Source organism: Chiroxiphia lanceolata, chromosome 1 (assembly GCF_009829145.1).
Source record: "Chiroxiphia lanceolata isolate bChiLan1 chromosome 1, bChiLan1.pri, whole genome shotgun sequence".
NCBI classification, from domain to species: Eukaryota; Metazoa; Chordata; class Aves; order Passeriformes; family Pipridae; genus Chiroxiphia; species Chiroxiphia lanceolata.
The window spans coordinates 84,221,237-84,247,887 of NC_045637.1; the positions used below are offsets into that span (position 1 = coordinate 84,221,237).

The following is a 26,651-nucleotide window of genomic DNA, read 5'->3' on the forward strand; positions in this document are numbered from 1 at the left end:
ACACAGCCAGTGAATGTGTCTCTGGAAGCTTCATTTGAGAGCTGCCAGTTTTGAGGGCCCTTAAATAAGTGCAAAATTATTGATCTAAATATACAATTGCAAACAGGGTTTTGTATGTTATTCTAATGCTTGTGCTGAAGTTTCAGTAGCAGTGGACATGGAGGTTTTTTGGTACTGTATCCTGTGTTAGATAACATAGAAATAAGTGCAGTGTTAATTTTCAGTGGCTATTCCTTACTGGGAATGTTTGTTGAATGAGATTTTCTTCTGCACCAGTAATAGGTGGCTGATTGGTGCTGATTTAATGATTTACAGCATCTTATTTCCTGATGAGACTGGAGCTCACAAGAAGTGCCAAGGACGTGCTTGTTGAGAAGCTGACACGGGTTGCATATTTTATGTGCTGCTGGAGAGTGCAGGCAGGCTGTGTAGTATCAAATCACAGAAGATGTACATATCTACAGTTTTCCTGTGTAACAAAAATCCTGTCATCTGTTGACATAAAAGACATGAGATAACAGATAATATCTCATGAAGACGTGAGATAACTATGCAACTCTGCATAGTTCTTCAGTCTGGACAGATGAGACAAATCTAAATAATTGAGTATGAACTCCTCTGATTTGCTTTATGTTAATGCAGTGTCACAGCCAAAAAACATAAAACGGCTTTGAACTGTTTGCACTCTCCTCCCACTTGCAGTGATCAGTGTATTTTCCAGTCGCTGCTAATGAAAAGGCCAGCAAGGCCCTGGATTGATACAAGGTACTATAGATAAGGCTTCCCCACTGGCCAGCAGCAGCTTCCTGCTCTGCCTTTTCTGCGGAAAAAAAAAAAACAAACCACACATGTTTGGGAAATTACCGTTTCCTCTTGGATATAAAGATGTTAGGGTAACTAGAAATATGTCCATGTACATCTAGGTACACAAGCATGCATATGCATATACACGTAGACACATTTCTGTCTAGCAACAGGATCACATCCAACACCTTTTCTCTCCTCACTGCTCACCACCTCTGGTCCATCTTTCCACTGCAACCCTGGGCTCTGTCAGGCTTCAGAGAAAAGGAAAATTCCAGCATTAATACCCCTGTAATAAGTGGAAAGCTCCTAGCTGCTTCCTATTGGAAATTGGGAACAGGCAGTCACTTAGTCTATTGTGATTATCACTGCACAAGATTCCTTTTTAGAATGTAGTCCCATTTCCTTTTAATTGAATCCATTGGTAGAATTTAGAAAAAGCAACATAATAGCAAAATGTTCAACACATTCGTAACAACCTTATACCAGCGCTTTTTTATTGCTATCCCTATTTAAAATTACTGTAGTTTGTATTGAATTTACCTGAGATTCATATCATTTCCAACTAACTATTTGATTTTGAGCAGTTTTTTTCTTTAAAGCTTTTCTTGTTAATGTTTTTTTCTATAGTTACACTACAATCACTCCTAAGTGCACAGTTTACATTGAACAGAGCCATTAAGTGTTACTGCTGGTAGTTGATTGTTACACACAGTTGTGCAGACATCTTTGTATTTAGACCCAAAACTGCTTTATAGGGCAAAAATATATTTAGCTGCAAGAATTTCCAGTCACTATTTTTGTTGATGTCAGCAGTTAATCAGGCTGGACAGCCTACAGGGTAATTGTGAAGGTGGTGTTAGTCAGTGCTGTGCTCAGTAGAGATTTCAGTATCTTTGCTGTGCATATGGCTTTGAATTGTGCTCTGTCTAGTGCAAAGGCTTCATGGCACACTATAAGCTACTAGCAATACATATTGCTGAACTCTTTGTTCTTTCCTTCTCTAAACTTTTCCCTAGGTGAGGAAGTGATTTTGTATTCACAAAATCTGATTTTGATCCTATGTCTTTGGTGAAATTCATTAGAATTCTGTGCCAAATTTGTTTAAGGAGCTACGGCTCTTTAACATGTTTAGGCTCAGTGGGGTACGCTGTAATTTGAGGAAAACATTAGTATGTGTAATACTACTAGTAATGAATAATTAACATATAGTTATAAAACCTTTCATCTTTATAGATTTACGTGTGCAAGCATTATTTCATTTTTCCCCAGATCACAATAAAACAGAGCAGCAGTGAAAGTACACTCTCAAATAGTCCAGACTAGGAACTGAAGATGACTGTTACACACAGATGAAACAACAAAAGGAATTCACTTAACCAGAAAGTATTAGCAGAAATCAAGCATCTAGTGATGGAGTTTTGCACAGTGCCTTACACAGGTTGTTAACTGATTTGGAATTTGGAAAGGAGACAGAAGACTTCGCTACTGTCCTTGTTGAAAGGACTACTGCATTTTTTAATAGCCTCACATAAGCAAGAGCTTATTTTAATGTCCTGTTCAGAAGAACACACCATACACAGAATTAACAAAAAGTATCTCTGGCATGTGGACATTTCTCAGGAATTTCCCATCCGTGACATTTTCCAGCCCTCCCCTAGCTTTTACAAGGGGAATCATAACGCAGAGCAACATGAGTGCTTAAAAGCTACTGCAGAATGAAACTAGGAAAGTGTTTCATTTGGGCGCTGTAGGTTTGCTGAATCATTAAAAAAATTGTTATGAGAGTATAATAGAGAAAATCTGAGCAGCTGCAGTGGCCTTCAGAGAACTCAGTGCTCTGAACACAAGGGTAGCACAAAGGATGTCGAGATAACCAGGTGTCATTTCTGCCTCAGTACAACAAACAGCAGAACAGGTGGTCCTCAATAGAGAGGACAGGGGATTAGCTTGTCCTATCAAGGGAAAGCCAAGCCTCTTTGGCCTGATGTTCAACAAGAGGGGAAGAGGAGAGGTAGACACTGATGTCTTCTCTGTGACCAGTGACAGAACTGGAGGGAATGACCTGAAGTTGTGTCAGGAGGTTTAGGTTGGATACTAGAAAAAGGTTCTTCACCCAGAGGGTACTAGAACAGGCTCCTCAGAGAAGTGGTCACAGCACCAAGCCTGACAGAGTTTGAGAAGTGTTTGGATGATACTCTCGGACACATGGTGTGACTCTTGGGGCTGGTCCTGTGCAGGGCTAGGAATTCGTCTCAATAATCCTTTTGGGTACCTTCCAACTCAGCATATTCTGTAATTCTGTGAATAATTACCAGTCAAAAGTGCTGATAAATTAAATAGTTGCATGGAGAAGCCTACTGAGACATGCAGCTCAGCCATGGGAGAAGAGCTTCCACCCTTCAGCACCACTCACTATTGCGCTGAAGGCTGGTGCTCTCTATACAGTCAGGATCCCCTGCTCCAATCCAAATGGAATCTCCCTTACTTGTGTCATTGTCTCCAGTTTTTGAAGGGAGAGGCTGTGTAAGAAATTATCTGGGCCATCATTAACAAGAGGAAGTAGAAAAGGGGCAACCCAGGCACTAGTTCCTCTCCCACTTGTCTCCTCTTGCATGCCTGGGAATGCTGCCTAATTTCAGGGGCATCCTGCATCTCCTCCCAGGACTATCAGGATGGAGGAAAGCCCCAAGACAAGGAGTGATCTTGTAGGACAGTCCACCTCCAAGGATGGGGACCAGCAGGGCAGCCATCACCCCACCCACACAAACCTGCTTTTGGCTGCTGTTTCACTCACTGTGAATGCAGCAAGGCTTTTTAAGCCTTTAACAAGTGTCACAGTGAGACAATAAAGGTTAAACAGATGTCAACTCAGCCGTGACTGGTTTGGGAAAGTTTTGTTCCCTGCCCAGCTTCAGGGCTGACTGGCAAGGCACCCCGCACATTTTGAAGCAGTCGTTTTTGTTCCTGTTTAAAGTATCAGCCCAGGCAGATTTGGTGCAACAACCAGCAAAGTCAATCCTCACTTTCCCAGGCTCTGAAGAGAGGTCACCAGTGAGCAGGCAGATGGGTTCTAATTCCTCCTGTGAGTGCTGCCTCTTCTTCACTTTGCCTTGTTGACCACTTCAGAGGTCATCTGTAACTTCATCCTGACATACAATTACTCTTCTATTTTTATCTTTCAGCAAAAGTTTATTTTCTATTTTTTCACTTGTCTATTTATAAAAAGAAATTACAATTTTATGCCATATTCAGTTTGCTCTGGCATGGCTCTAATTAAGGCCAATGACAATCTAGCCCACTTTATAGGCATGGAATACCCTTTATTGACTCCTCCTAAGTAAGGAAGGCTTCTAGACAATAAATAATTATTGAAATTGATCATATTTTCTTGGCAGGAATATAGATTTTATTAAATTTGCTGTGGTTTCAGGTCCAAAACAGAGAAGTTGAACTCTGTCTTGGCCCTAAAAATACCCTTTTCAAATGTGAGCATTTGTCCATTGGATGGTGACTTGCCCATATCTGACCTGACCAAAAAGAATAGCTGGTAATGCGAATGCATGGCACTAAAATACTGAAGACTCACTGAAGTCCGTGCTTTTGTAAAAGTTGAATTCTCGAGCTTATGGCTATTAAAAAGTCAATTCAGAATGGATTTGGCATTCCAGTTTTTCTGAGTGTTCACAGATTTTAGAGCTAAAGATCACACTGTAAAACTTAAGCTTTGCTAATTTTTTTCTTGCGTACCTAATGGAGAATGGACCTATTTTGAATTTTGCACAACTTCCTCCAGAGATATTTAAAAGTTATATAAAATTATGCCATCTCTTTAGATAATTAGTTCAGTTATAGGCTGTTTAAGAAACAAAATTGCTTATTTAAGACGCACAAGTTACAGAGTTGTCAAGCTCAAAGGGGCAGTTTCAGGATTGAGATTGAAAATATGACTTTGTATTTTACTCTTTTCAATACAAGTAGTTTTTCTCCAATATTTTCATTTCTTTTGCTATGTTTTTGTTTTTTCTGTGTCATGTTAAAATGGACTCATAAAAGACAAAAGCAAGACTCTAGTACTTTAATAAAGTAGGCAAACATTTGTCCCAAGTTTTACACTAAATATGCTACAACTCAAGATTGGCATGACTTCACCTACAGTACAGCACGCAGTTTTAGGCTCCACAATAAGAATATTAAAATATTAGCATGTGTTCAAAGGAGGGCAACAAAGATGGTGAAAGGACTAAAGGGCATAGCTTAGGAGGGGTGGCTGAAGATACTGGGTTTGTTCAGCTCAGAGAAGAGGAAACAGGAGAGTGACCTCATTGCTGCCTACATCTTCCTTATGAGGGGGAGCAGAGAGAGTGGTGGTGATCTCTTCTTTCTGGTGTCCTGTGATAGGACGTGAGGGTGACCTTACTCACAAATGTTCCACCCAACTTCAGTAACCTGAAGTTACCTCCTGTGATATTCATTAGCTACTGTGTCACAGCTTCCTTCTTGGTTTCCTAATAGGGGTCAGGAACATGAGAGCTTGAGAACTGCTGGATTTTTTTTCACTGTTAATTTCTCACTGACTTGGAGGCTGAAGGAGCCTGACTGAGGCAGAGTAGTAGTTGAAAGGATAGTTTACAGTGAATGATGGCTTTTTAGAGCTTGAGTGACAACAGTATGTGGAAAGGTATTTGACATATTCTCATTTGGTAGCAGTAATCATGTTGGTCAAGAGAAGATCCTAGTATTTCTCATTGGCATTCAGCAGCCCCAAGAATTAATGGTCCCTTTCAAATCTGATAGTTCAGATTTCTGTCTGTCAGACACTGTCAAAGAACTAATTTCTTTTGTGCGGTTTCAAGTCTGGTTTTGCCTGGAGAAAGCACTTTGAACTCACTTTATCTCATCTGCAAAGGAAGATGACAGCTCTTTGCTATAGAAAATTTGCATCTGATCACTATATTATCTCTTAAAACAATCTTTTCAGCCCAAGACTGCTAAATACTCACTGCAGAGACAAGGTAGAACTCTCCTCATTGATCTGTCACAGGTTAAAGCTGTACTTGTGGTGCTTGGCCATCTAAGACACAAGGTGTAAGTGGTGGGGGACAAGGAGGGGAAAGGAGCTGTGTTTGGGGGGGGGATATCTGGAATTTATTCCACACTTTGTTTCTATTTTTAAAAGTATGCCTACACAGTGCATCTGGGCTACCTAGCCTACTCCAATATAGAAATATAGAATCATTATGTTGGAAAAGACCTCTAAGATCATCAAGTCCAACCATTAACCTACACTACCAAGTCCACCACTAAACCATGTCCCTTAGTGCCACTTCTATACGTATGATCAGAAATACTCCTTCATTCATCTTCACCTGTGACAATGGTGACTACATAGACTGCTCTTAAACTCCCAACTCATTTTTTTCTTTGTCAGATCAGAAGGATTGGCTGAGTCTGTACTACTGAGTAGTACAACACCACCTCTCAAAGCAGTGTTCTGCCGCTCCTATCTACATGGCTTCACACAAGCTGTATCCAATCTATTTCTATACTACATTGTCACCAGTTAAAATTGGTCTTGTTCCTCCATTTTCAAGCTGAAAAGGGAGAGGAACAGATAAGCCCCAGTTTAATTTGTTCTGGCAATTATTGGAAATCTCCCACAGAGAGAGGAGCCCTTGCCTATTGGTGTGGAATGACAGACAGCCATACGGACCCAGACAAAAGGAGACCCTGCTTTTCTGCAAGTCTATTCAGGCATGTATAGACATATTGGCTGAGGTACCAACCCATTCGCATCTTAATGGGGAAAAAAGAGAGACGAGGACCTAAAAATAGGGGGGGGGAAATAGAATAAAAACAGTGAAGTTAGGACTGTCATTAAAGGTTTGAAAACAAACTGTGCACTGGTGAAGAGGGTGGGAAGAAACTCTTTACTGTATAGTCCAGCAGATAACTACACTGCTGCTGTATGTGTTTCAGAAGTATCAGAATAATTCTGCTATTACACATAAAGGTTACTCTAAGATTGATTTGGAAATGCAAATTGAAGATAATTGTGTTTTGTAGCTGGGGTACAAGCTAAAGTTTTTTCTTTTCTTATTCTCTCCCTCTCTTCCTCTCCCTCCTGAAAATCAGGATTTAACATTAATTCAACCCAGATGAAAGTGTTATGATAAAACACCTCTGAGACACATTTTAAAATATAATTTCCTGCAAATTGAGTGTGTAAGTTTATTAAAAAAAACCCAAAGTGCTAGTCAAAAAGTGAAAGAAATATATTCCGTGATTGAGGAGGAAGAAAGAGGTTATTTAAGAAATAGCTGAAATGGCAGTTCTTTTTAAATTGTCATGTGGATGCTTTTAAAATGCAGTGACAATGGCAGCTATTCTTTAAGGCTTTTTCCTTATACTCTGCTCCTGAGCTGAGAGAAGAAGTGTTTGTGAAGAAAATCACTTTAAATTCCAGGTAGACTTTTTCCCCCTGCCTCTGGATTAATTTTCTCAATTTATCCTTTTAACAATACTTAATAATAATTCTTATGGCCACTGAAAACAGCTGACAGGAAGAAATGTCAAAGTTAGGTCATTACATCCCAGAAATTATTTTTTATTGCATTAATAACATATTACAGAAGAAGAGCTGTAATGTAAACTTAGAAAACAGCAGACCCCCTGCTTGTTTTTTAAAGAAACTGTCGAGACTGATCCAGAGCTCACTGCATTGATTGCAAGTGCTTTTGCTAGCTTTGCTGAACTTGGAGCTGATGCATTGTTTATAGGGATTATAACCTCTGCTGTTGTTGTCTGTGACAGAAATTAATAATGCACAGAGATAACAAAAATCAGCTTTCTTTTTGTTAATGGTGATTTCTATGTGGAATGATTAGAAAATAATCTTTCTGACTGACCAATGCTCTAGTTAGACAAGTTAAAAAAACAAGGGTTTAAAGCAAAAAGTGTGTCACTTGATAGTTAGAAAATGCATGTGAAATTCCAGGGAAATTAGTTCTTCTTGCAATTAGTGGCCATTGTGTTTGAGCATTAATAACCTGGGGCAGACATAATAAAGTTGCTCCTAACTGTTGATAATGACACATTTCTCAGGGATTATTACTTAATTAATAATTTGAAAGGGTGGTTCATCTGAGATGAAGCATTCATTTATATGGCATATATAAACAATACCAGATCAGAAGAACATGTGGCCTGCTTAGATTTCCCTTGGTCCTTTTGTTTCATTTGTGAGTACCTGCTTGCCTACATAAAATACTATTTTTGCATCTGAGCTGCTTTTTCTATGGGTGCATATAGTAGTAATTTGTTCCCCCTTAGACGCTTGCACATTGTTTTCTCACCATCCAGTGTCTTCTGGGTCTGTGCAGATGCTGATTTTAATTAGAAATGCTAACTTGATCAGGACAGTACCTCTCATGCCCACTCTTTCCACCCCCTCCACACCAGAATGGGGCAACTGTTTTCCCAACATATGCATTATTCATTCCCAGCCACCTCAACATGAAATGTTTGCTATTGTTCCCACCATCCACTCATGTGGCTTATGTTCTCCCAGCATCCTTTCTAGTGAATAGTGTCTGTATACCTCACCTCGTGGGTTACTGGTCCCATTCACAGACTGGTGCATCAGTTGAGAAAGAGGCTAGATCATCAAAGAGTGTCTGATTGGTTTATGATGATGTCTTTTCTTTTCCCTGAAAGTTGCTGCATGCTATAATACAAACAGAACTTTTTGTTTGGAGTGGGTTATGTTAAAAAGAGGACAGAGCTGCTGAAGCACCTGTTGTACACACTGCCAAGAAGTGCACAAGAGAAATGCAGTATGTAAACTGAATTGCTTTTGCAAATGACAAAACAGAGAAATGCAAACATAGTGGAAGGTATGTTGTAACATTACTATTTATTTTTCTCTCTGGCATAAAGTACATTTTTTCTATTGCTTCCAGCTGAATACAGTAGATTGTTCAAAACCAGGAAAGATTTAGAAAGCATTGCATTTTTGTGTTGGTAAGAAACAATGAATACTCTGTGTTCTCTATATGTAGGCAAGCTGTCTGAAACAGTGCTTCAGAAATAGTAAGTAGCTGCTTGTTGCAGTCATTGGTGTCCATATAAGAGGCTCAGGAATAATTCCATTATTTACTCCTCATAGTCTGTTCAAGTAGGCTGTAAGTTTAAACCCATGCATTACTGGAGAGTAAGAGTGACATGGACATGATATTCTTAAATAAGTTATAAAACTCTTCTAATTGAAAAGTTGATTTGTAAAATAGGCACTAAGCATATACATTTCTATTTATGCTTTCAGAAAATTCTTGTTCAAAGACCTAATCTGTGTGTCTTGACTGTCTAGTTGGAAGCTTACATTTGGAAGTAGACTAGAATGGAACTTATGCAGAGCCCATACTTCTACAATGGATCAAGATTGATTACAGTGACACAGAATTTCATTTTTATTTCAGTAGAATTTAAAATTTTCTTAGTTCACACAACATCAAAGGTGTCCTTCTAAATAAAAATCCATGCAGCACTCTATCTTAGGGCATATCTTATTATGTACAATATGCTCAGATTGATATGTTATTGCATGAGAAACAACACAAGCTGTTTTGAAATGTGCCTTGTGGGAAAACAAAATTGCCAATATATACCAATACATGTGTTTCTTGGAAGAGAAGGAACAGTTACAGTGAATGAAGCTCATGCTAATTAATAATGTTGGACAGACACTATATCATTTATTGAAATACTTAATGAATATTAAACCAGAAATCAAAAGTTTTATTGTCCTTGACATATTTTTCCAGGTCACATTGTTCAAATTGTTCTAGTTTATTCAGTTTTAATTAGTATCAAAATGATTAGGAACTTCAACTACAGAGTCCACTCTCTGAAATTAATGGTGTGTGGGGATTATCATTAAAAAATAAACTCCTGCATTTTTTTAAAAAAGCTGCAGAGACAGGTAAATTCCTGTTAAAAAGCTCTGCAAGCAAAGCAGTCTGGCTCCCATGGATGGGGAAATTCTCACTTTCTTTTTCCTATCTCTGAATCACACTGGAAGCAGTGATTATTTTGCTGCTCCATCAGGGCCATTCCTTCAGCCTCCCAGCCAACTACACTCCCCACATAGTAGGGTGGCACTATCACAGGGGGTCTGTGAGACCTTCCTGGACCAGACTGGGCAGACTCTGCCAGCCTTGGGGCAGAGACTTTCCTCTGCCTGAATTTTAAATGTACAAACTCCACAGAGTGTCCAGCTTCCACCCAGGACAGCCACAATAAAGTCTTTCACCTCTGTTTCAAAATGACTGGAGAGGGTGTAACCCAGGCACCCACTGATTGCCCACAACCACTTATAGGCGCTTCTTAAGTCTGGGATTCCAGGTACTGTCTCTGCCAGCTGGAGCAGGTGGGAGATGCAGGCCCACAGAGCAGGTGTGATGCACAAGATACAGCACAACAGAAAGACCTTGTTTCAGCCTTGGCTGGTGGTGCATGAGTCTGCCTGCATGCAGAACTGGGACAATCCAGTCCTCTACATCTCCATGTCCCTCCAGCACACTGCAATGCTCTCCCTATGTCAGTTTTGCAAGATACCACTTCCCTATTTAAATCCTCCTGAAAGTGCTGAGGCTTCCCGAGTCAGTCACACTCAGTGGTTTATTATTCTACCTTTGATCTTCAACTAGAAATTATTGGCAACTGACCTAATAAAATCTGCTCATTTCTTCAGTGCATCTCAAACTGTGGACTTAAAGGTGTATCATAGAGTCCCTGTGTTAGAGCTGTCCAACCATGTATGGGTGTGAGCTGCATGCACGTTGGGTTTGCCCTTCCTGGTATTATCAAATTATGCATTTTCATGAGCATGCTGTTTCTTCTAGGTAAAATGGACACAGTGCTTTCCATATGTGTCATATTATGCTGCATTACATGATATCACTTTATTGTATAGTATATTATATTACATTATATTATACTATTTTATTTTACCTTAGTGAAATATTAAGAAACCCAGTCCCCTTATATTATGCAAGTGGAGATCATTCTGACATTAAAAAGTAGAAAATTTCATTTAGGCTGTATTTTGCTTATTATCATGTGATTGGCAGGGAAAATATTTCTTTAAGGAAAGATATTCTAGTGGCTGAAGTGGAGGTGATAGATTTTTGACAGGTAATACTATGAATTTATGTTGCAATTCCATCCCAAGGAATGTCACAGTAATATAAATAGAATCTGAATAAAATTTTAGTTTCTTCAGATGCATTTTCTGCCTGCCGTTATTCACTGTTGATAATGAGACCATTAATAGGCTAATGGGCACAAATGATATAATATAGGCATTTGATTCTGCTCTCTAAATGCCAAATCTACAGCTGTACCTACAAAGTATATAGTTAGGTGCTGTAATTCTTTTATGTATCTTTTCTATGCCTCTGCAGAACTGTACATCATGTCTTCGTGTTTCTGTTCACCTGAATATTCTTATTGAAGTCCACTGGAAGGTGCAAATGAGCAAAGCAATTAAGATTTGCCCAATGTAATATCTGTACAAATCGAGAGAGTAGGGTAGAAGCTTTTTGGGGAAAATTTGTTTCTTAGGCTTGTCAAAACACTTCGCTTCACATTGAAACATGGCAAATCCAAGATCAAATGCAGAGTATTGCTGTAAGACATCATAGGCCAAAAGTGAGAGAATCAATGCCAGCTTTAGGCGGATTTAGATAAACAGAAAAGTGAGTGTATAAGGCATGAAAATGAACACTTATATTCTTATAGAAAGTGTTGATCAATTTTTAAAAGGCAGAGGGGGTCTCTTTCATATCTTAACTGACTAATGCAAAGAAGTGTTTCTTACTGTGCCCCATGATGTTGTACAGCAAGACATGATGGAGTCGCTGGCATTAAAATTTTGTTTTATTGAAAATGTGTTGTACTTAATAGGAGGGGTCAGTTAATTATTTTTGCTTGGATACATAGACTGTGAACCTATTTTCAGAGGTAGGAATCAGTGAGAAAAGTGGGTAGATAGCCCTTATCTTCTCATATAGGGATTTGAAAGGTAATGGGGAATAATGGTCTTTTACAAAGCTGCAGGGAGTTTGGCCTAGTTAGCACTTTTGTATGGTAAGTTAGACTTTAATAAAGTATCAATTAGCACATGCAGAAACAGAGGCCCCTTCTGAATCAATAGAACACCATTTGATGGTCATTTTATGAAGGAAGGCAGCACCTCAATGTGGTTAGGGAGATTACAGATTTGCAACACAAAAGTCCTTATACTGGGATCAAGGGTACAACATCCTGCTTGAAGGGATAATCTAAAAGAAACACCATTTAAGCATACAAAGCTCTATATCTGATTTACTTGTCATGAAATTATTGCTGTTACAGAAATGGGGACCCATGAGGGCAAACAAAGTACAGCTGGAGTGAATGCTTTATTCCCCATCAGTCCTGCAGTATGGCAATCCAGCCAAACACCTTCTGTCCTGGAAAGACCACGTTCTTTTGATGATCAAGAAAAGCATGAGGTTTTTTTCTTCATCATTTTTCCTAATTGTCATGAGAAACATTGATCATTCCAGGGGTCATTTGGTATGTTCACATAAGCCTCACAATATTATCCATGCCTGATAAGGTTTCCCTCTACCACATAGTACAACCAACTGGTTTATTTGAGTAATTACACAGTAGAGGCGATTGGCGTGTGTGAATTCAGCCTAACAGAAGAGGAGATGAAGAGCTGGAAAGACCCAAAGAAATGATAGAGGTAGACTAGACATAATGAGTCCTCTGACTTTTTATTTTACATTATAAAGATGTGATTTTATTTGCATTTCAGGGTTATAGAAATGTAGGACTTCTCAAAATTACTTCTGTCTTTTGCTTCTGATACAAGATCAGAGATCAGCTAAACAGCTTCCAGTAGACTACTCTCGAGCCTTCTCTAAAAAGCTAATAAAAAATTGAGATTTAACAGTTTCTATCGGTCATCTGTTTCAATATTTCACCCATCTTATTCTTAGAAGTTTGGTTTGCTTGTAACCTAAATTCCTCTTGCTCCAAATTAGGTTTATTGCACCTTCACCTGTGCTGGAAACTAAGAAGTAGATCAGCACTCTTTCTATTATACCTGTTACTATGCATTACAATTTTTAAAAATCTGCTTTTATGCCCTTACCCAAATCTCATTTTTCCAGACTCAAAAAATACAATTTTTTAACCTTTTCACAAGTCCTGTTTTTTCAGATCTCTGCTCAAATTTCTTGCTACCTTCCTGGCAGCAGTTTGGGAGTCTGTCCATACCTCCTTTTAATATGTGATATGCTGCCTTTCTGTACTGAAGTTGCCAGTAAAATGCTCCACAGATGCAACACAAGCAACTTGCCCAACATCCTGTTGACACAGCACAGGGTGGTATTTTCCTCCTTTGGAACAGCCCATGCATCAAAATATTGGCTTCTGTTCATTTTGTGGTCAGCTCCTTTAATACAATGCTGACTTATAGGCTGTTAGTCACCTCTCTATGCCTGGGCATTTGATTTTGCTGTTCCAAGGCTTGTGTTTTCCACTTGTCCTTATTGAATTATCTGGTATTGATTTCCAAACATTTTTCCAATTTACCAAGATCATTTTGAATTCTATCCCCATCTTCCCAAATACTTAAAAAACCTTCCAGCCTGGTGTCCTCCTCATATTTTGTAACTGCATTGCATCATCCAAATTGTTAGCATGAACATTGAATAGTACTGGTCATGAAGCAAAATCCTGCAGGACCACTCGATGCTGACTCCCAGTTTAACACTGAGCTGCTGACAGTGGTCCTTTGTTTTCCAGTCTGTCAGTCTCATTTCACCTGGGTCATATTGCCCTATGTTGCCTTTGAGAATGAATTGTGGAGCTGTGTGAAACATTTTATGATGGTCAAAATGTATTGCATTTTTCTCATTTCACAGCAGGCTAGGCCAGTTATCTTAACCAGAGAGGAAAATCAGGCTGGTTTTGTTGTCAACTTATTCTTCACAAATCCCTGTTGGCTATTCCTTCCCACCTTATTATCCTCTAGATGCTGAAAACTTGGTTGTTTGTTCCAGTAACTTTCCACCTACTGAAGTTGTAAAGAAGGCTCTGTAATTCACAGGTTCCTCTATCCCACCGTCCTCTCCCCCTTAAATATAGGTAAAATGGTTTTTCTGTGCCAGTCCTCTAGGAACTCACTTATCTTCTATAATCACATGAAGGTATTCACTAATTTTGGTTGTTGCTTTACATTGTTTCTGAAGTACCTGAGAGAAAATTCAGTGAGAAGATTTCAAAAATGTAGGTTATATGGCTTGAGAGAAGACAGAACATAATATATAATATCCCATCAATTTTCACTGGGCACTATATCAGGCTTTTGGCTAAGATCAAGCCAAGCTGATGAAGTAAAAATGGATCTATTTATTTCTTCATGTTTCCACCAAATTTAAAAAGAGAAGATGTAGCAAAAGGCTGAAAACTGGACAGAACTGAAGGTGATATTTATACAATTCCAGTTTTTTAAAGAGACAAAATGATTCTTCAGTCAAAAGGAAGAAATCAAAACTCACGCTTCAGTGCATAAGCCGATTACAAGGGTCAGCAAGGAATTGTTCTCACCATTTCCATCATCTCACAGCACTGCAGTCTTATTTTTTATGGTTAACTAAAGATTATGTATCCAGTAGTATCACATTATTGACCTCAGCATTGAGCACTGGTGCTTATTCCCATTGTTCTTTATTTTCCACTTCTTACCCTCTCTGAAATTTCAAATACAAAATATTTAATTAATCAAATTACTCCCACAAGGAGAAAGAAACAAAATTACATCAAGGCTGGATTTTTCAGCTTCACTTCGAAGCAAAATTTCCTTGTGTAACTATCTTTCAGGCAAATTATTTAAGTTTGCATGCACATGTCTTTCAAGTATCATATATTTTCCCAGCAATGCATGTTTCAATAGCTCAGAAAAATACCACATTCTTTCCTTTCCTTACACCTTCTCTCATTAGGCTTTCACTTGTATCAGACTGGAAGACTACTCCATTTCCACTTAGGATGTACTATCTTTCCAGCTTCTTGGTATAATCCTCTTTGCTGCTATTAGTCACAGCTATTCTGATATCAAGTTTCTTTTTTGTCAGAATTTCCTTCATTTCTGAACTATCACTTCCAAAGCACGTGGAGAAGGAGTTTAACTATTTGGAAGTACCAGTTACTGGCAACTTTCAAAGGCAAAAATCTCAACATTAGAGCAGAGATCCAGTTTGACAGGCCAATCCTGTTATCTCAAAAAGTTGAAGCACAGAACTTGCTAATAAAAGTGCAGGTCCACAAGTAAGAAAGAATAGATTTATCAGGTATGTAAGAAGAATCTTTTTGCCGAAATACACACACAGATGAGCTAACAGCAAACCTGCAATCTCATTTGAGAAGCTCTTCTGCAATGTATAATTGCTTTCCTTTAAGCTCTCCTATACTTCTGCGTTTCTTGGCTTTCATTTGATTGCATATTTTCAATTCTGTATCTGAATTCTTGAGAATTAAGAAAGGATGTTCTCAAACTATTTGAGGGATTACATGAAGTGGCTACCAACAGTGGGAGAAATGGGCCTTGATGACCCTGCAGTAAAAGTTTGTAGGGCCTTTCTGTGTTTATGTGCTGTGGTCAGGGTCTTTAATTCTTCATACACTGGTTGATGTCTCCCTGCCTAAAGAAAAGGTATGCCTAGATATTAAATAGGCACCAAATTACCTACTGGTAACCACCAGGAGCAGTGAAAGGAAGACCTTACTTTCAGGTCCATATTCAAAGTTTGGACCACCACTACTGGGTCACTGAGAAGGGTTTTTAAAGCAGTGGGGTGGCCTCTAGAATTTATATGCAAATAAAATTTTTCTGTAAGACCATTAACAAACAAGTGAAGAGGAGTAGAACTACAAAACTTAGTTTATTATGGTTATGTCTTTCCCCCATAACTCTTTCTTCATACACAATAATATCAGCTCCTTCCAGCTCCCTGGTCATACCAGATAAAATACCTCAGTTACTACTCTGGAACTGCATGCAGGATGATCCCTTGGTCAAAGAGATTGTATAACTGCCCATACTTTCCTCAGCAGAGGTCTTCTGCTGGGCCTCCTTTCTCTAATGTACCTGCTAATTCCCAGGGAGCAGATAGAAATGCTAGATTAACAGTTGGACTCAATGATCTTAGAGGTCTTTTCCAAGCTTAATGAATCTATGATTCTATGAAATACAGTAGTCCTTGGGATCTCTATTTGTCTTTCACAATACTAACAGAATATCAGTACAGTTATATCACTGCATAAAGTCATTTCTTTGGGAAATCAGACTCGAACCAGCTGCAGAAGATCCTCCCCTGTGAAGGACAGCAACCAGATGGCTCACAGCAGATAATGGAAGGATGAGAATTTTGGCCAAGAATATCTCAGCTCTTACAAAAGCTGCTATTTCATCACCGCTACAAATTGAATACTAAGACAGATGGAGCATGGGGTTTTGGAGTCTCCTCTGAAAGATTCACCTGGAACAAACTGAAAAGCAAAGAGTTTGCCAGCAAGACAAAGCCTAAAAAAATCTCTTATATTCTAGTAAATGCTAGTTCTTCTTAGCCATTAAGCAATCCAGGCAGAGGAACTGCCTCATCCAGAATATTCACCTTCCCATCTGAGAAAGCTGGAAACATGTTACAGCAGTAGATTATGAAGAAGATGGGAAATAGGTAATACATACCTATTTGTGAGGGGTAGATATTGTTAGTTAATGTCACATTTATAAAGGACAGTTAGATAATACCTCACACTCTCTGTAGAGACTGCAGCAGTAGAGCTTGAAGACCAAAATCTAGAGGCTGGCAAGCAAAGCATCTGAGGTTGTTTTTCAGGCTTTATGAAAGTTGTGCTTGCTATATTAGAGCCATTCTGGGACAAATGAGGTCAGTACATCTTTATTCCTTCTTACTTTATTCTTTCAGCTTGAAAGTGTCCTGTGAAGGCCAGGCATTCATATTCTGTATTTCTAGAAACGCTTTGAAGCTAGATGATAAAAACAAGGTAGACTCTAATAGTTCAGATAGAGAAGTAGGCTGTAAGACTTCTGTTTCTTTTTCTGGTTTGATTTCATATACAGTAGCTTGAAGCTGACTTGAAAATGTTTATCCTGGTGGTTAGTAGGATATGTCTTCATGCTCAGACAAGGCAATCAGAAAGATCAACACAAGGTACAGATGCCAGTGTTGTACTTCTGAAGCAATGTCAGACTCAAGAAATATTAATTAGAGGAAAGATTTTCATCCCCTAGAGAACCTACAGCTATTTTCTAAGTTAAAGAATATTCTTTCTTGCTGAACAGACACGATTAAAAAAAAAACCAAACCAACCAAACAAAAAAGAAACCAAAAAAAAACAAAACCAAACAAAAAAAAATCAAAACCACAAACAGACAAAGCAAAAACAACAACAAAAAAATCCACTACACACTATGTGCAAGTGGGTGCATACAGTAATTATGAGAGGTAGCAAAATATTAGTTTCTGGCTGGAAAAATAGCCCATTCCCTTCTTTGTCTTCAATAGCTGCTCTTGGAAATGGGTTGTGTTGGGCACATTTCTAATATGACAAAATGTGCACAAAATGCCAAGTTAAGCAGGAACACAGTCATAATAAAACTAGGAAGTTGTCTTCTCTAGTGACAGCTCATAGGCCCTCACCAATCATTAGTTTTGATCTTCATGCCTGGGAAGTATTGCCTCTATCTGGTTCAGGCAGACAGCAGCTTCTCATGTCTGTCTATAGATAGGAGATAACGCTTTTTCTGTCTTTGGCATTTAGGGGGTATCAGAGAGCCTTATCATCTGTCCAGCAGCCGTGGGATAAGAGACCATTTTTCACAGTTGCATGGAAATATGTGATATTGTGGGGACTAGTATACATGAAATACAATGTTTTGTAGTTAAAGAACATGATATGCTCCCATAGCCAACGTGTAGCATAGACAGAGACAGTTCAGGTTCAAAATGCATTCCAGGTGTACAACAGGAACAGGTTTTATCCCATAGCAGAGCATGGCAGATCTGGCAAGGCATGTGCTCAGGATCTGAAAGAAGTGAAGGACATGAGCAGAAGGAAACAAACGAAAAACAGAGGGAAGACATTAGTACGTTTTCCTCATGGAGGATTGTAACAGCTGTGAATAGGTCCTGTTTAGGGCATAAGTATTCCAATGCCTACGGCAGCAGGCTCCATCCCTGATCTTTATTCCTGCTGGCCTCTCAGCTTGCAGAGCTTAGGTGGTCACAGCAATATTCACCATGCCATCTTCTCATTGCTTTCACAGAACCCTTGACTCTCTGACGCACACCAGCTCCCCACTCCACACCTGACTCAGCCTTCTTTCTCTTTTATAGCACAGGAAATTCCACCCTTTCCATCCTCTCATTCTTGGCAGGACACTACAGATTTTGCTTATATTGCTTTGGGGCCTAGAGAAAGGTTTGAGAAAAGGCTCCTATGTACAGCTGCAAAGAAAGCAAGAAAGGTCACGCTTTGGGGAGGAAAAGCTTAATGGTTTTTTTTTTAAAAGTGCTAGTTTACATGAACACCAATTCACGATTTAAAGTTATTTGTACAGGGGTTTTGACAGAATGGCAAAAGTAGTCAGAATGTGAGAACTAGAAGGAATTTTTGCTTAAAAAGTGTCATTAGTATGATTTTCATGTGTATTGTGTATTTTTGCACATCCTTGATGGAAGAGGGGTTGTTTTATCTGGAATTTTTTTTGATTTTCCAGTGTATTTCATCACCACACTTAGTTCCTGTGGAGGCTGACTTCAACAGAATTAGTTAGACCAGCATGGAGCTTTTGAAACTCTCTTGTACTTCTGTACTGCTCTTTACAGTAGTATTTACAATGCCTCATACTGAGTAAAAGCTGGGCATCAGATCTTCCCCTGATGCAAGTTATCAGCATCATTTTATTTGGACATGTTTACTTTGTGACTGTGTGTATCTTTCATTCTTTTTGATCTCTTTATGCATCTATAACCATGGGGCTGGGATTTATACAATGGGACTCCCTCTGTCGTTCTGTGGGATTTTTCACTCTGCAGGCACTCCATAGCTTTGAAGGACTTCAGATCTTGAGCAAAATGAGTTCACTGATGTGTCCCAGGAGAGATTGTTGACTACTCTGTAGATGTAATTTTATGACAATGGATTGTATTCTGAGCTAATGTTTATGCACCATATGGTATGTTGTCAAGTTTTATTGTATTTATGAAGATCTCAATAAAATGAAGTAAAAATAAAAATACATGTTCAGGTCAAGTGTGTTTTCAAGAAAAATAACAAATACCTCTAGATTTTTCCTTTTAATTTAAACTTACACATAAAGAATAGCAACAGGTAATAACAGTAGAACTGGCCTGGGCCAGAGACAAAAATAGAAAGTTCTGGAAGTAGTACAGAAACATTTATGACTATAATCAGGCAGCCTGTTTAGAGGTACCTAACTTAGGTACTGCAAGCATTAGGATTTCTAAAATCATAGAATCACAGAATGGGCAAGGTTGGAAGGGCCAACAGAGGGTTATCTGGTCCAACCTCCCTGCTCAGGCAGGATTATCCTAGAGCACATGGAACAGAATTGCATCCAGACAGTTCTTGAATATCTCCAGCACGGAAAACTCCAAAACCTCTCTGGGCAATCTGTTCCAATCCACCATCACTCGCACAGTAAAGTTCTTCCTCACATTCAGGTGGAACTTCCTGTGCATCAGTTTCTGCCCGTTGCCTCTTGTCCTGTTGCTTGGCACCACCAAGAAGAGCCTGGGCCCGATCTTTTGACATCCTCCCTTTGGATACTTATAGACATTGATGAGGTTCCCTCTCAGCCACGTCTTCTCGAGACTAAACAGGCCCAGCTCCCTCAGCCTTTCCTCTCAAGAGAGATGCTTCAGTCCCTTAATCATCTTCATAGCTCCAGGAGCTCCACATCTCTCTTGTACAGAGGAGCCTAGAACTGGACACAGCACTCCAGGTGAGGCCTCATTAGGGCTAAAAACGAGACAAGTATTGCATCAGTTGCTTAAGAGCTCCTGGATCAGTGGAGACTCCATCCCTGGCAGGTGGTGTTAGGCACCTATTGTGGTGGTCTTCCTGGTGCAGAATACAGCCTACAGCTTCCTACTGACTGGTGCTCTTGTAGGCTTATTGTAAAGGTGTCTTATAAAAAAACAGTAGGCAAATGAGGTTCAGGAAACCTAAAAAGCAATCTCTGAAAACATAAAAGAATAATTCGTTCCACGGGGGGTAAAAAATTGCACAATACTCACACCCATACCTCTGATATAAAATATCACAAAAAATCAAGAAACAAAGTAAACTCAGAGAACTCTTTTCAGTCAATTTTATCTTTTTCTTACTGTGGTCACTACCAAGTTGTTCAGCTTCTTTTGTCAAAATATTGGGAGGAAAATCTGTAATTAAACACAGAAATCATTTTCCATTAGCATATTCCTAGTGCAGTGTATGTGCTGCTAAGAAACATTTACAAATTAGAAGCATTTACATTCAAATTATCACATGTATTTGTGTATTCATGTACTGAGAAAATGGAAGAGGGAGTTTAAAACCAGTTGCCTCTTTCCTCCCCACTTTCTCAGCGTAATATGTCCTCTCCAAATGAATTGCCTCTGCTCAAGCAATGTGCCTGCATGGGATCCACTAAAGTCTGTAGTATTCTACAAGAGTCCACACAGCAAAATCCATTGGAAGGACCAGGCATAAAAGATATAAGCCTGTAATTAATTTTATGAATGCAAATAGTCCACTGACTTTCTGACAGACCGTTTGCTCAATGTGACAAATACACTAAGTATGTCTGTAAAGCTTTTCAAGGCTGAGCACTTTGACTATAAAATCCTTGGCATTTCTGTAAATATATATTGAGCACAATACGTTTTAATCCCAGTGGAACTCTGTGGGTGCCCATATGGTCATCCAAACTATTAATGTTTTTATCCTTTCTTTGGAACTGTTGTTCTCTTTAGAATTAAAAGATAAATGGGTCATTTTCAAGAAATGCTAGAAGTTGGTTCCGGCAGTTATTTCATTTTCCTTTTCATCTTTGCCCAGAATTAGATATTCAATTAAGAATAGCTTAATTACAGAACAAAAATGTGTCAGGGGGCGTCATTAAAATTGGAGCATGAAGAGTAGCTCACACTTGGAATTTGCAATATGGGCTAAAAGAGAAATTTGTGTTTGCATTGTTGGAAAGTACATTATTGTGACTCTTTTTTGTGTAGAAGAGTTAGGTAGTTCCTTTGTTCCATGTATAGACCACCAGCAGCACAGAGTTCAGTCAGATCTTCATGGGTCTTTATGGGGACAAAAACCACATTTGTAACTGCTGACTGACAAAAAAAAGGATTTTCAGTGATGTTTGCAGGGCAAGAACAGAGAAAGTAACCTAAACAACTGAGCTGATAATCAAATATTCATCACAAAAACAGGGGCAAGAAAGGTATTCACTTTGGGTCGGCGATCTAAACTACCCAGATACACCTGATTGTTTTACAATGGAGTACTCCACTGTGAGTAACCAAATCAAATATTTAAATTGTTATTGAAAAATAAAGCACTGTCTGCAGAAATCCCACAGATTTTGGACATGCAGTCTTCCTGGGCTCAGTAATTTTTGTGTGAGAGCAAGGAAAACAAGATTTCCCTCTCTTTACTGCCTTGAGATCCTTTGCATATCCCCATGCTGGGTCATGAAACATATGGCAAGCAGAGGTTCATCAGTTCCATCTTTGCAGATTTCCTTAAGAATGCGTTTTGAAGGGCTCCAAGAAAAATCTTGCATTAAGAGAACATTGAAAGTTCAGTTCTGCCTCACTCAGTCATGGTATGAAACACCTTCCTGTATGATGAGTTCAGATTCCCTACAAGAAACTACTACTTCTCCCTCAGCCCGAGACAGACTCTGTCTCAAAGCCTGCGCCATCCATTTGTGGCAAAAATCACTATGGTCCACCTAAGTCTACAGATCCCATCAAGCTTGTACACTCAAAGCATATGGCTATTATCCTAAGTGTCACATCTACAGTCTAAGTGACCTGTACTCATCCATCACACTCAGCTGGTGAAGAAGCCATGTGCATGAGTCCTCTGAAACACTCAGTCACCCATGGCCTTAACCGTAGCTCAGGCATCGCTTGTGTTACCACAAACCCTAAATGCATACGAGTACCTTCTTATACTGCTAAGAAATATATTCCTTGACCAGCAGGCCTTGCAGAGGCCAATAGTACACACCTGTGATGGTGAAGCAGCAGTGCCTCAGTCCAGAAGTTAACAGAGGTCTTTGTCATTCTTTTAACACCAGGGCAGGACCTGAGACAGAAAAAAATGTCATTTACCTTCAGCCTCAGAGAGAGAGGAACCATTCTGGACTAAACACTGCTATTAATAGTAGTCATTTGCCTTTAAGCAAGCAGTAAATGCTATGAGTCTGAGCCTCCTTGTTCACAGTTTTGGAAAGGCATGAAACACCAGAAACTCTGCTATTAACAAAAAAAAAAAAAAAATCTGTTCCACTTCAACGTTACGGCTTTCTTCCATTCCTACAAAAATATATGACCATGTCACCTTGGGCTGGCATTAAATGGGGAAATTACTGGTACTCAGGAAAGGAACATACTTTTACAAGACTTTACCTTACTTAATGGCAAGTTTCCTGACAGTTGCTGTGCCCCAGAATAATGTTGCTTTCTTAGGGATGTTACTCCTGGGGACCACTGAGTTGCACATTGTTTTCAAGAAAGGTTCCTCATGGAAGTGCACATTCAAATGATAAAAGCTGTTATCACAGAGAGTCGGAAGCATTTATGTCCCTACTCTTGACCTTTATTTCACTGGTTTTACTTACGTTGCTTTCTGCTGATTTAATGCACGTGTGCATGAAAAGCATACTGATGATCAGATTTCTTTTGCTATTGCCTGGTATTGTATTGGTATACTGGTAACTCTATGAGTTCACTTGACAACGTCTTGATATTATCTTGCCTAAGCCCTGATGATCCTTTATGGCTGAACTTAATTGCAAGAGCCATCTGGCACCATTAGTTTTGAATCTGTGGTTTGAGAGTTCACCTACAAATACAACTCTTGTTGCCACAGGAATTGGTCCATTTTATTGTATCACCGCTTTGTCACATAAACAAAAATGTAACTGATCTGTGCAGTAGATAGAATTTCTTAAAGCAAAGACTCCAGGCAGAACCTTAGCTGCTGGACCATAGCCTGCCCCCACTTTCTCTTCTTACTGGGTTCTCTTAAATTATGCCAGGGAGTGGTGAGAAATCCTTCCGCACATTTACTTGCTAGTAAAACGTATTGTAAAAAATGTCTCCCTGACTTTGCTGAGAATAACTTGCTATTTGCAACATGCCAAGAGGAAGCTGGTCATACTTATTATGTGCAGAGAGCTTCAGTCTTCTTCCTTCAGCGTAAATGTGCATTGGCTGTTTGGAGCAAAGGAATCACAGTACAGAGAGAGGCAAGCACTGCACACATAGCTCTTGTACTCCTTTGACTGTGGGCATCCAGCAAGCTGGGCCTCGTCCCTGCCTCTCACAAACAGCTGCCAACTTCTTCATGAAGTGACAGACACACAGAGATTACTGTGGTCCTTTTGGGCTTGTACTGCTTGGATAAATCCCTATTCTTTGCCTTTGCAGACAACAAGCCCAAGCACATTATGTAGCCAATGTCTAAACAGACATCAGTTCTGTACATTGCTCTGCTTAGAAGAGATTTACCATGTTCTGTACTTATAGTTTGTCCTTTCTTTGTTGTGCCTATTCCGGATTAGATTGTAAACTTTTCAAGGTAAAGGACCTATTATTTTGCTGCACTTTACAACTGTATAGGCTAGCAGCACTGTGTAGTTGTACTTCTTCTGGGCTTTATACTTTGAAATGTTATTTTGTGTAGAAATTAGCCAATTAGCCTTAGATAGTTATTGTGTCACTGTGGACATCTCTTCCAGACTTAAACTGGTGTTTTCAGATATCAGCCAAGTTTTGGATTAATTTCTGAATTTCTGTTTCTGTAGATTTCTAAGTGTGCCCAGTTCTCCAGTTGTAGCAGCTTGGATGCTGGGGAATTTTTAAACACTTTTTTCTTCTCTGTTAAAAACTTTGTATTGTCTTAGTCTTCACTTCAAAATATTATCATGCAGCTGTCTAAAATACTTTTTATGATTTTGAAATCTTTCAAGGATTTCAGCTGGAAATATTTGACAGACATCTGCTACATTTTATTTCCACAGGATAAATCAATTAATTAAGCCTAAAGATCTAAGAATAGAACAGCAGTAAAATGAGGTTTGAACTACTTGCTTAAGCCTCAGAGCTCCATACGCCTTTCCTAATGAGTCTGTTTGTCATGAAATGAGAAAGAAGAGTTCTTTAGAATACCAGCAAAAATACTGGGCCAACAGAGGACGTATGGAGTGTTTTGACAGAGTAACTTGAGTGCAGCAGCAAGTCATTAAACTTAGCAAAATGGTGAAGGAAAGGTTTGCTACAATCCATAGCCTGGAGTGAGGTCACCAACTAAACTCACTTCATGACAACAGAAGTTGTCCTAGACTGATGAGAAAGTGTCCTCTGACAGAGGTCAGCATTCCTCTGCCTAAACAGGCTTGTCAAGGAAAAAATATGTTAGCTCAACTTGCTTGGACAAATTACACAATAGCATGTGGCCATCAGCACTGTGAAACATTTTGTGGGTTATAAAATGTTTAACTGACCATTCAAATTCTAGAAATATTGCATTTGTAGCAGCAATCAGCTCCTCAGAGAGAAGGCAGCAGAGTGTGAAACCTGAATTCCAGCAACAGAGAGGCTGAAAGAATAATTAAAACTAGAAATATCTTGGAGCTGCTAGAAATTATATTCAAGGTTTGCCATACAGCAATAATATCTATACTTATGTAGACTTGTGTGCATGGACGTGTATGTAATGACAATGTCATCGTTTCCAAACAGAAAGACAGTTGCCATATCTTGTTCACTAGCTATCATAAGTTGCCAGAGTGAGCTGGTTTTAAATATTCTCTAAGGAGTTCTGGTCATAAATATTTCCAAAAAGCATGCACTTAGCTCATGACAATCAATATCACAAAACAACACTACATCTAAATTAGCAGAGAACTCTTAGTTATTGACTAACCCCTAATGTTTCTTCTGTCTAGTGCTCCAGGTCTGCAGCTTATATGGTAATATTATTTCTGGTTTCAGGAAGTGTGCATCCTGATATTGCATTTTTATATAGAAAAATAAATACTCTATAGCATATTTTCTTATTGAGGAAACTCTTTTGACTTGAGGAAAAAAGTATCCTCCTAAGAATTTCCTTTAACTTTACAGGACACGGCCTTTCTGAGAACCAGTATCTCTCCTGGACATTTCAAAGGACTACACAGAGAACTTACTTTTTTCTCAAGGGACCTAAGATACTGCGCTTGGACTTTTAAGTCGGTTCTAGTATACAGATGTGGACTTCAGGTAGAATGAGCAATGCAAAGAACTTGTTTGGACTTGGCATCTCCTTGTATTTTTGGGGACTGATGGACCTTACTACAACTGTGCTGTCAGGAAGTGCCAGGCCCCTCACTGAAGGGCAAGAAGACAACCTGTCAGACAAGCTGCATCAGCGTATGAAGAGGAGCTGGGTGTGGAACCAGTTCTTTGTTCTGGAGGAGTACACAGGAACTGACCCTCTCTACGTCGGGAAGGTAAGACCCGCACCGGGAGGATATCTGGCAGAGTATATGCATCTGTGTGTCTGTGGACTGTGGTGAGACACAGGATGTTTCCCTAAATGCCTCTACCTTCTTTCAGGCAGTGAATTTATCCACATTAATTTAACTTCTGCTCCCAAGAGCTTTTACCTCGTGCCACCTTCATTTGGGAAGAATTTCTGTTTCAAGGGGCTGTCAATATATTTGCCTATTTCAAAGAGATCTGCTGCATCAATCATCATCTGTAATTTGAGGTAGTGTTGGAAAATCTGCAGCGATCTTTCCAGGGACTCTACAATGTCAAGGCAAAGCAAGGTTATATTGACATATATGGATTAGGAAAGAAAGGAAGAGTTTGTGATCATGCTTCTATCCATGATCAAGTCAGCTGGAAGCTGAAATTCACAATCAAATTTAATAGCCAGTTTCTCTTGAAAAATAACATTTCAATTTTTGCTTTCTGTAAATCTCTAGGGTCAGAGTATCTTCTGGCTTACCACATCTTGACTGCAGATTAATTCTGTGGACTACAGAGAAGTTGCTACAGATCTGGAAGAGTAGAGGCACAGCTCATTAAATCCAATCATGAAGGTCCTATTTTTTGGTCCCTTATACCCCAAGAACCTACACATCAGTACAAATAAGTGTAAAATGTACCCCTGAGCTCATCCTGTTTAGTTGGTAATATTTTGCATTTACTTTTCTGCAGCTCCTTGGTTAATAAGCTGATGGAAGTCAGATCAGTGATGTCTGCCATCATAATTTGCCTCACTATAACCATTCTTTTTCTTTATTTTCTGACTGTTTTTAAAGATCTTGAATTGTTTAAAGTATTGACTCTGTTATTCAAAGGTTTATGGTCAGCGTAAGGTTTGCTTCTATTCTACACCAAGGTGACAAATTGGACATTGGGGATGGGGAGAGTTAGTGTGCTTAAGTGTTTGAACAATACAAATAAGTTTTT

At 39.1% G+C, this 26,651-nt stretch overlaps 1 protein-coding gene across 1 annotated transcript in view; it reads left to right on the plus strand.

Moving 5' to 3' along the window:
- The window catches only part of CDH20 (cadherin 20), a 122,454-nt gene that overhangs the window by 57,593 nt on the left and 38,210 nt on the right, over nt 1-26,651 (plus strand). Inside the window, exon 2 of the mRNA XM_032699678.1 lies at nt 25,314-25,681. Coding sequence (XP_032555569.1) covers nt 25,439-25,681 — 243 coding nt within the window. The 5' untranslated portion in view covers nt 25,314-25,438. The remainder of the gene's footprint in view (nt 1-25,313; nt 25,682-26,651) is intronic.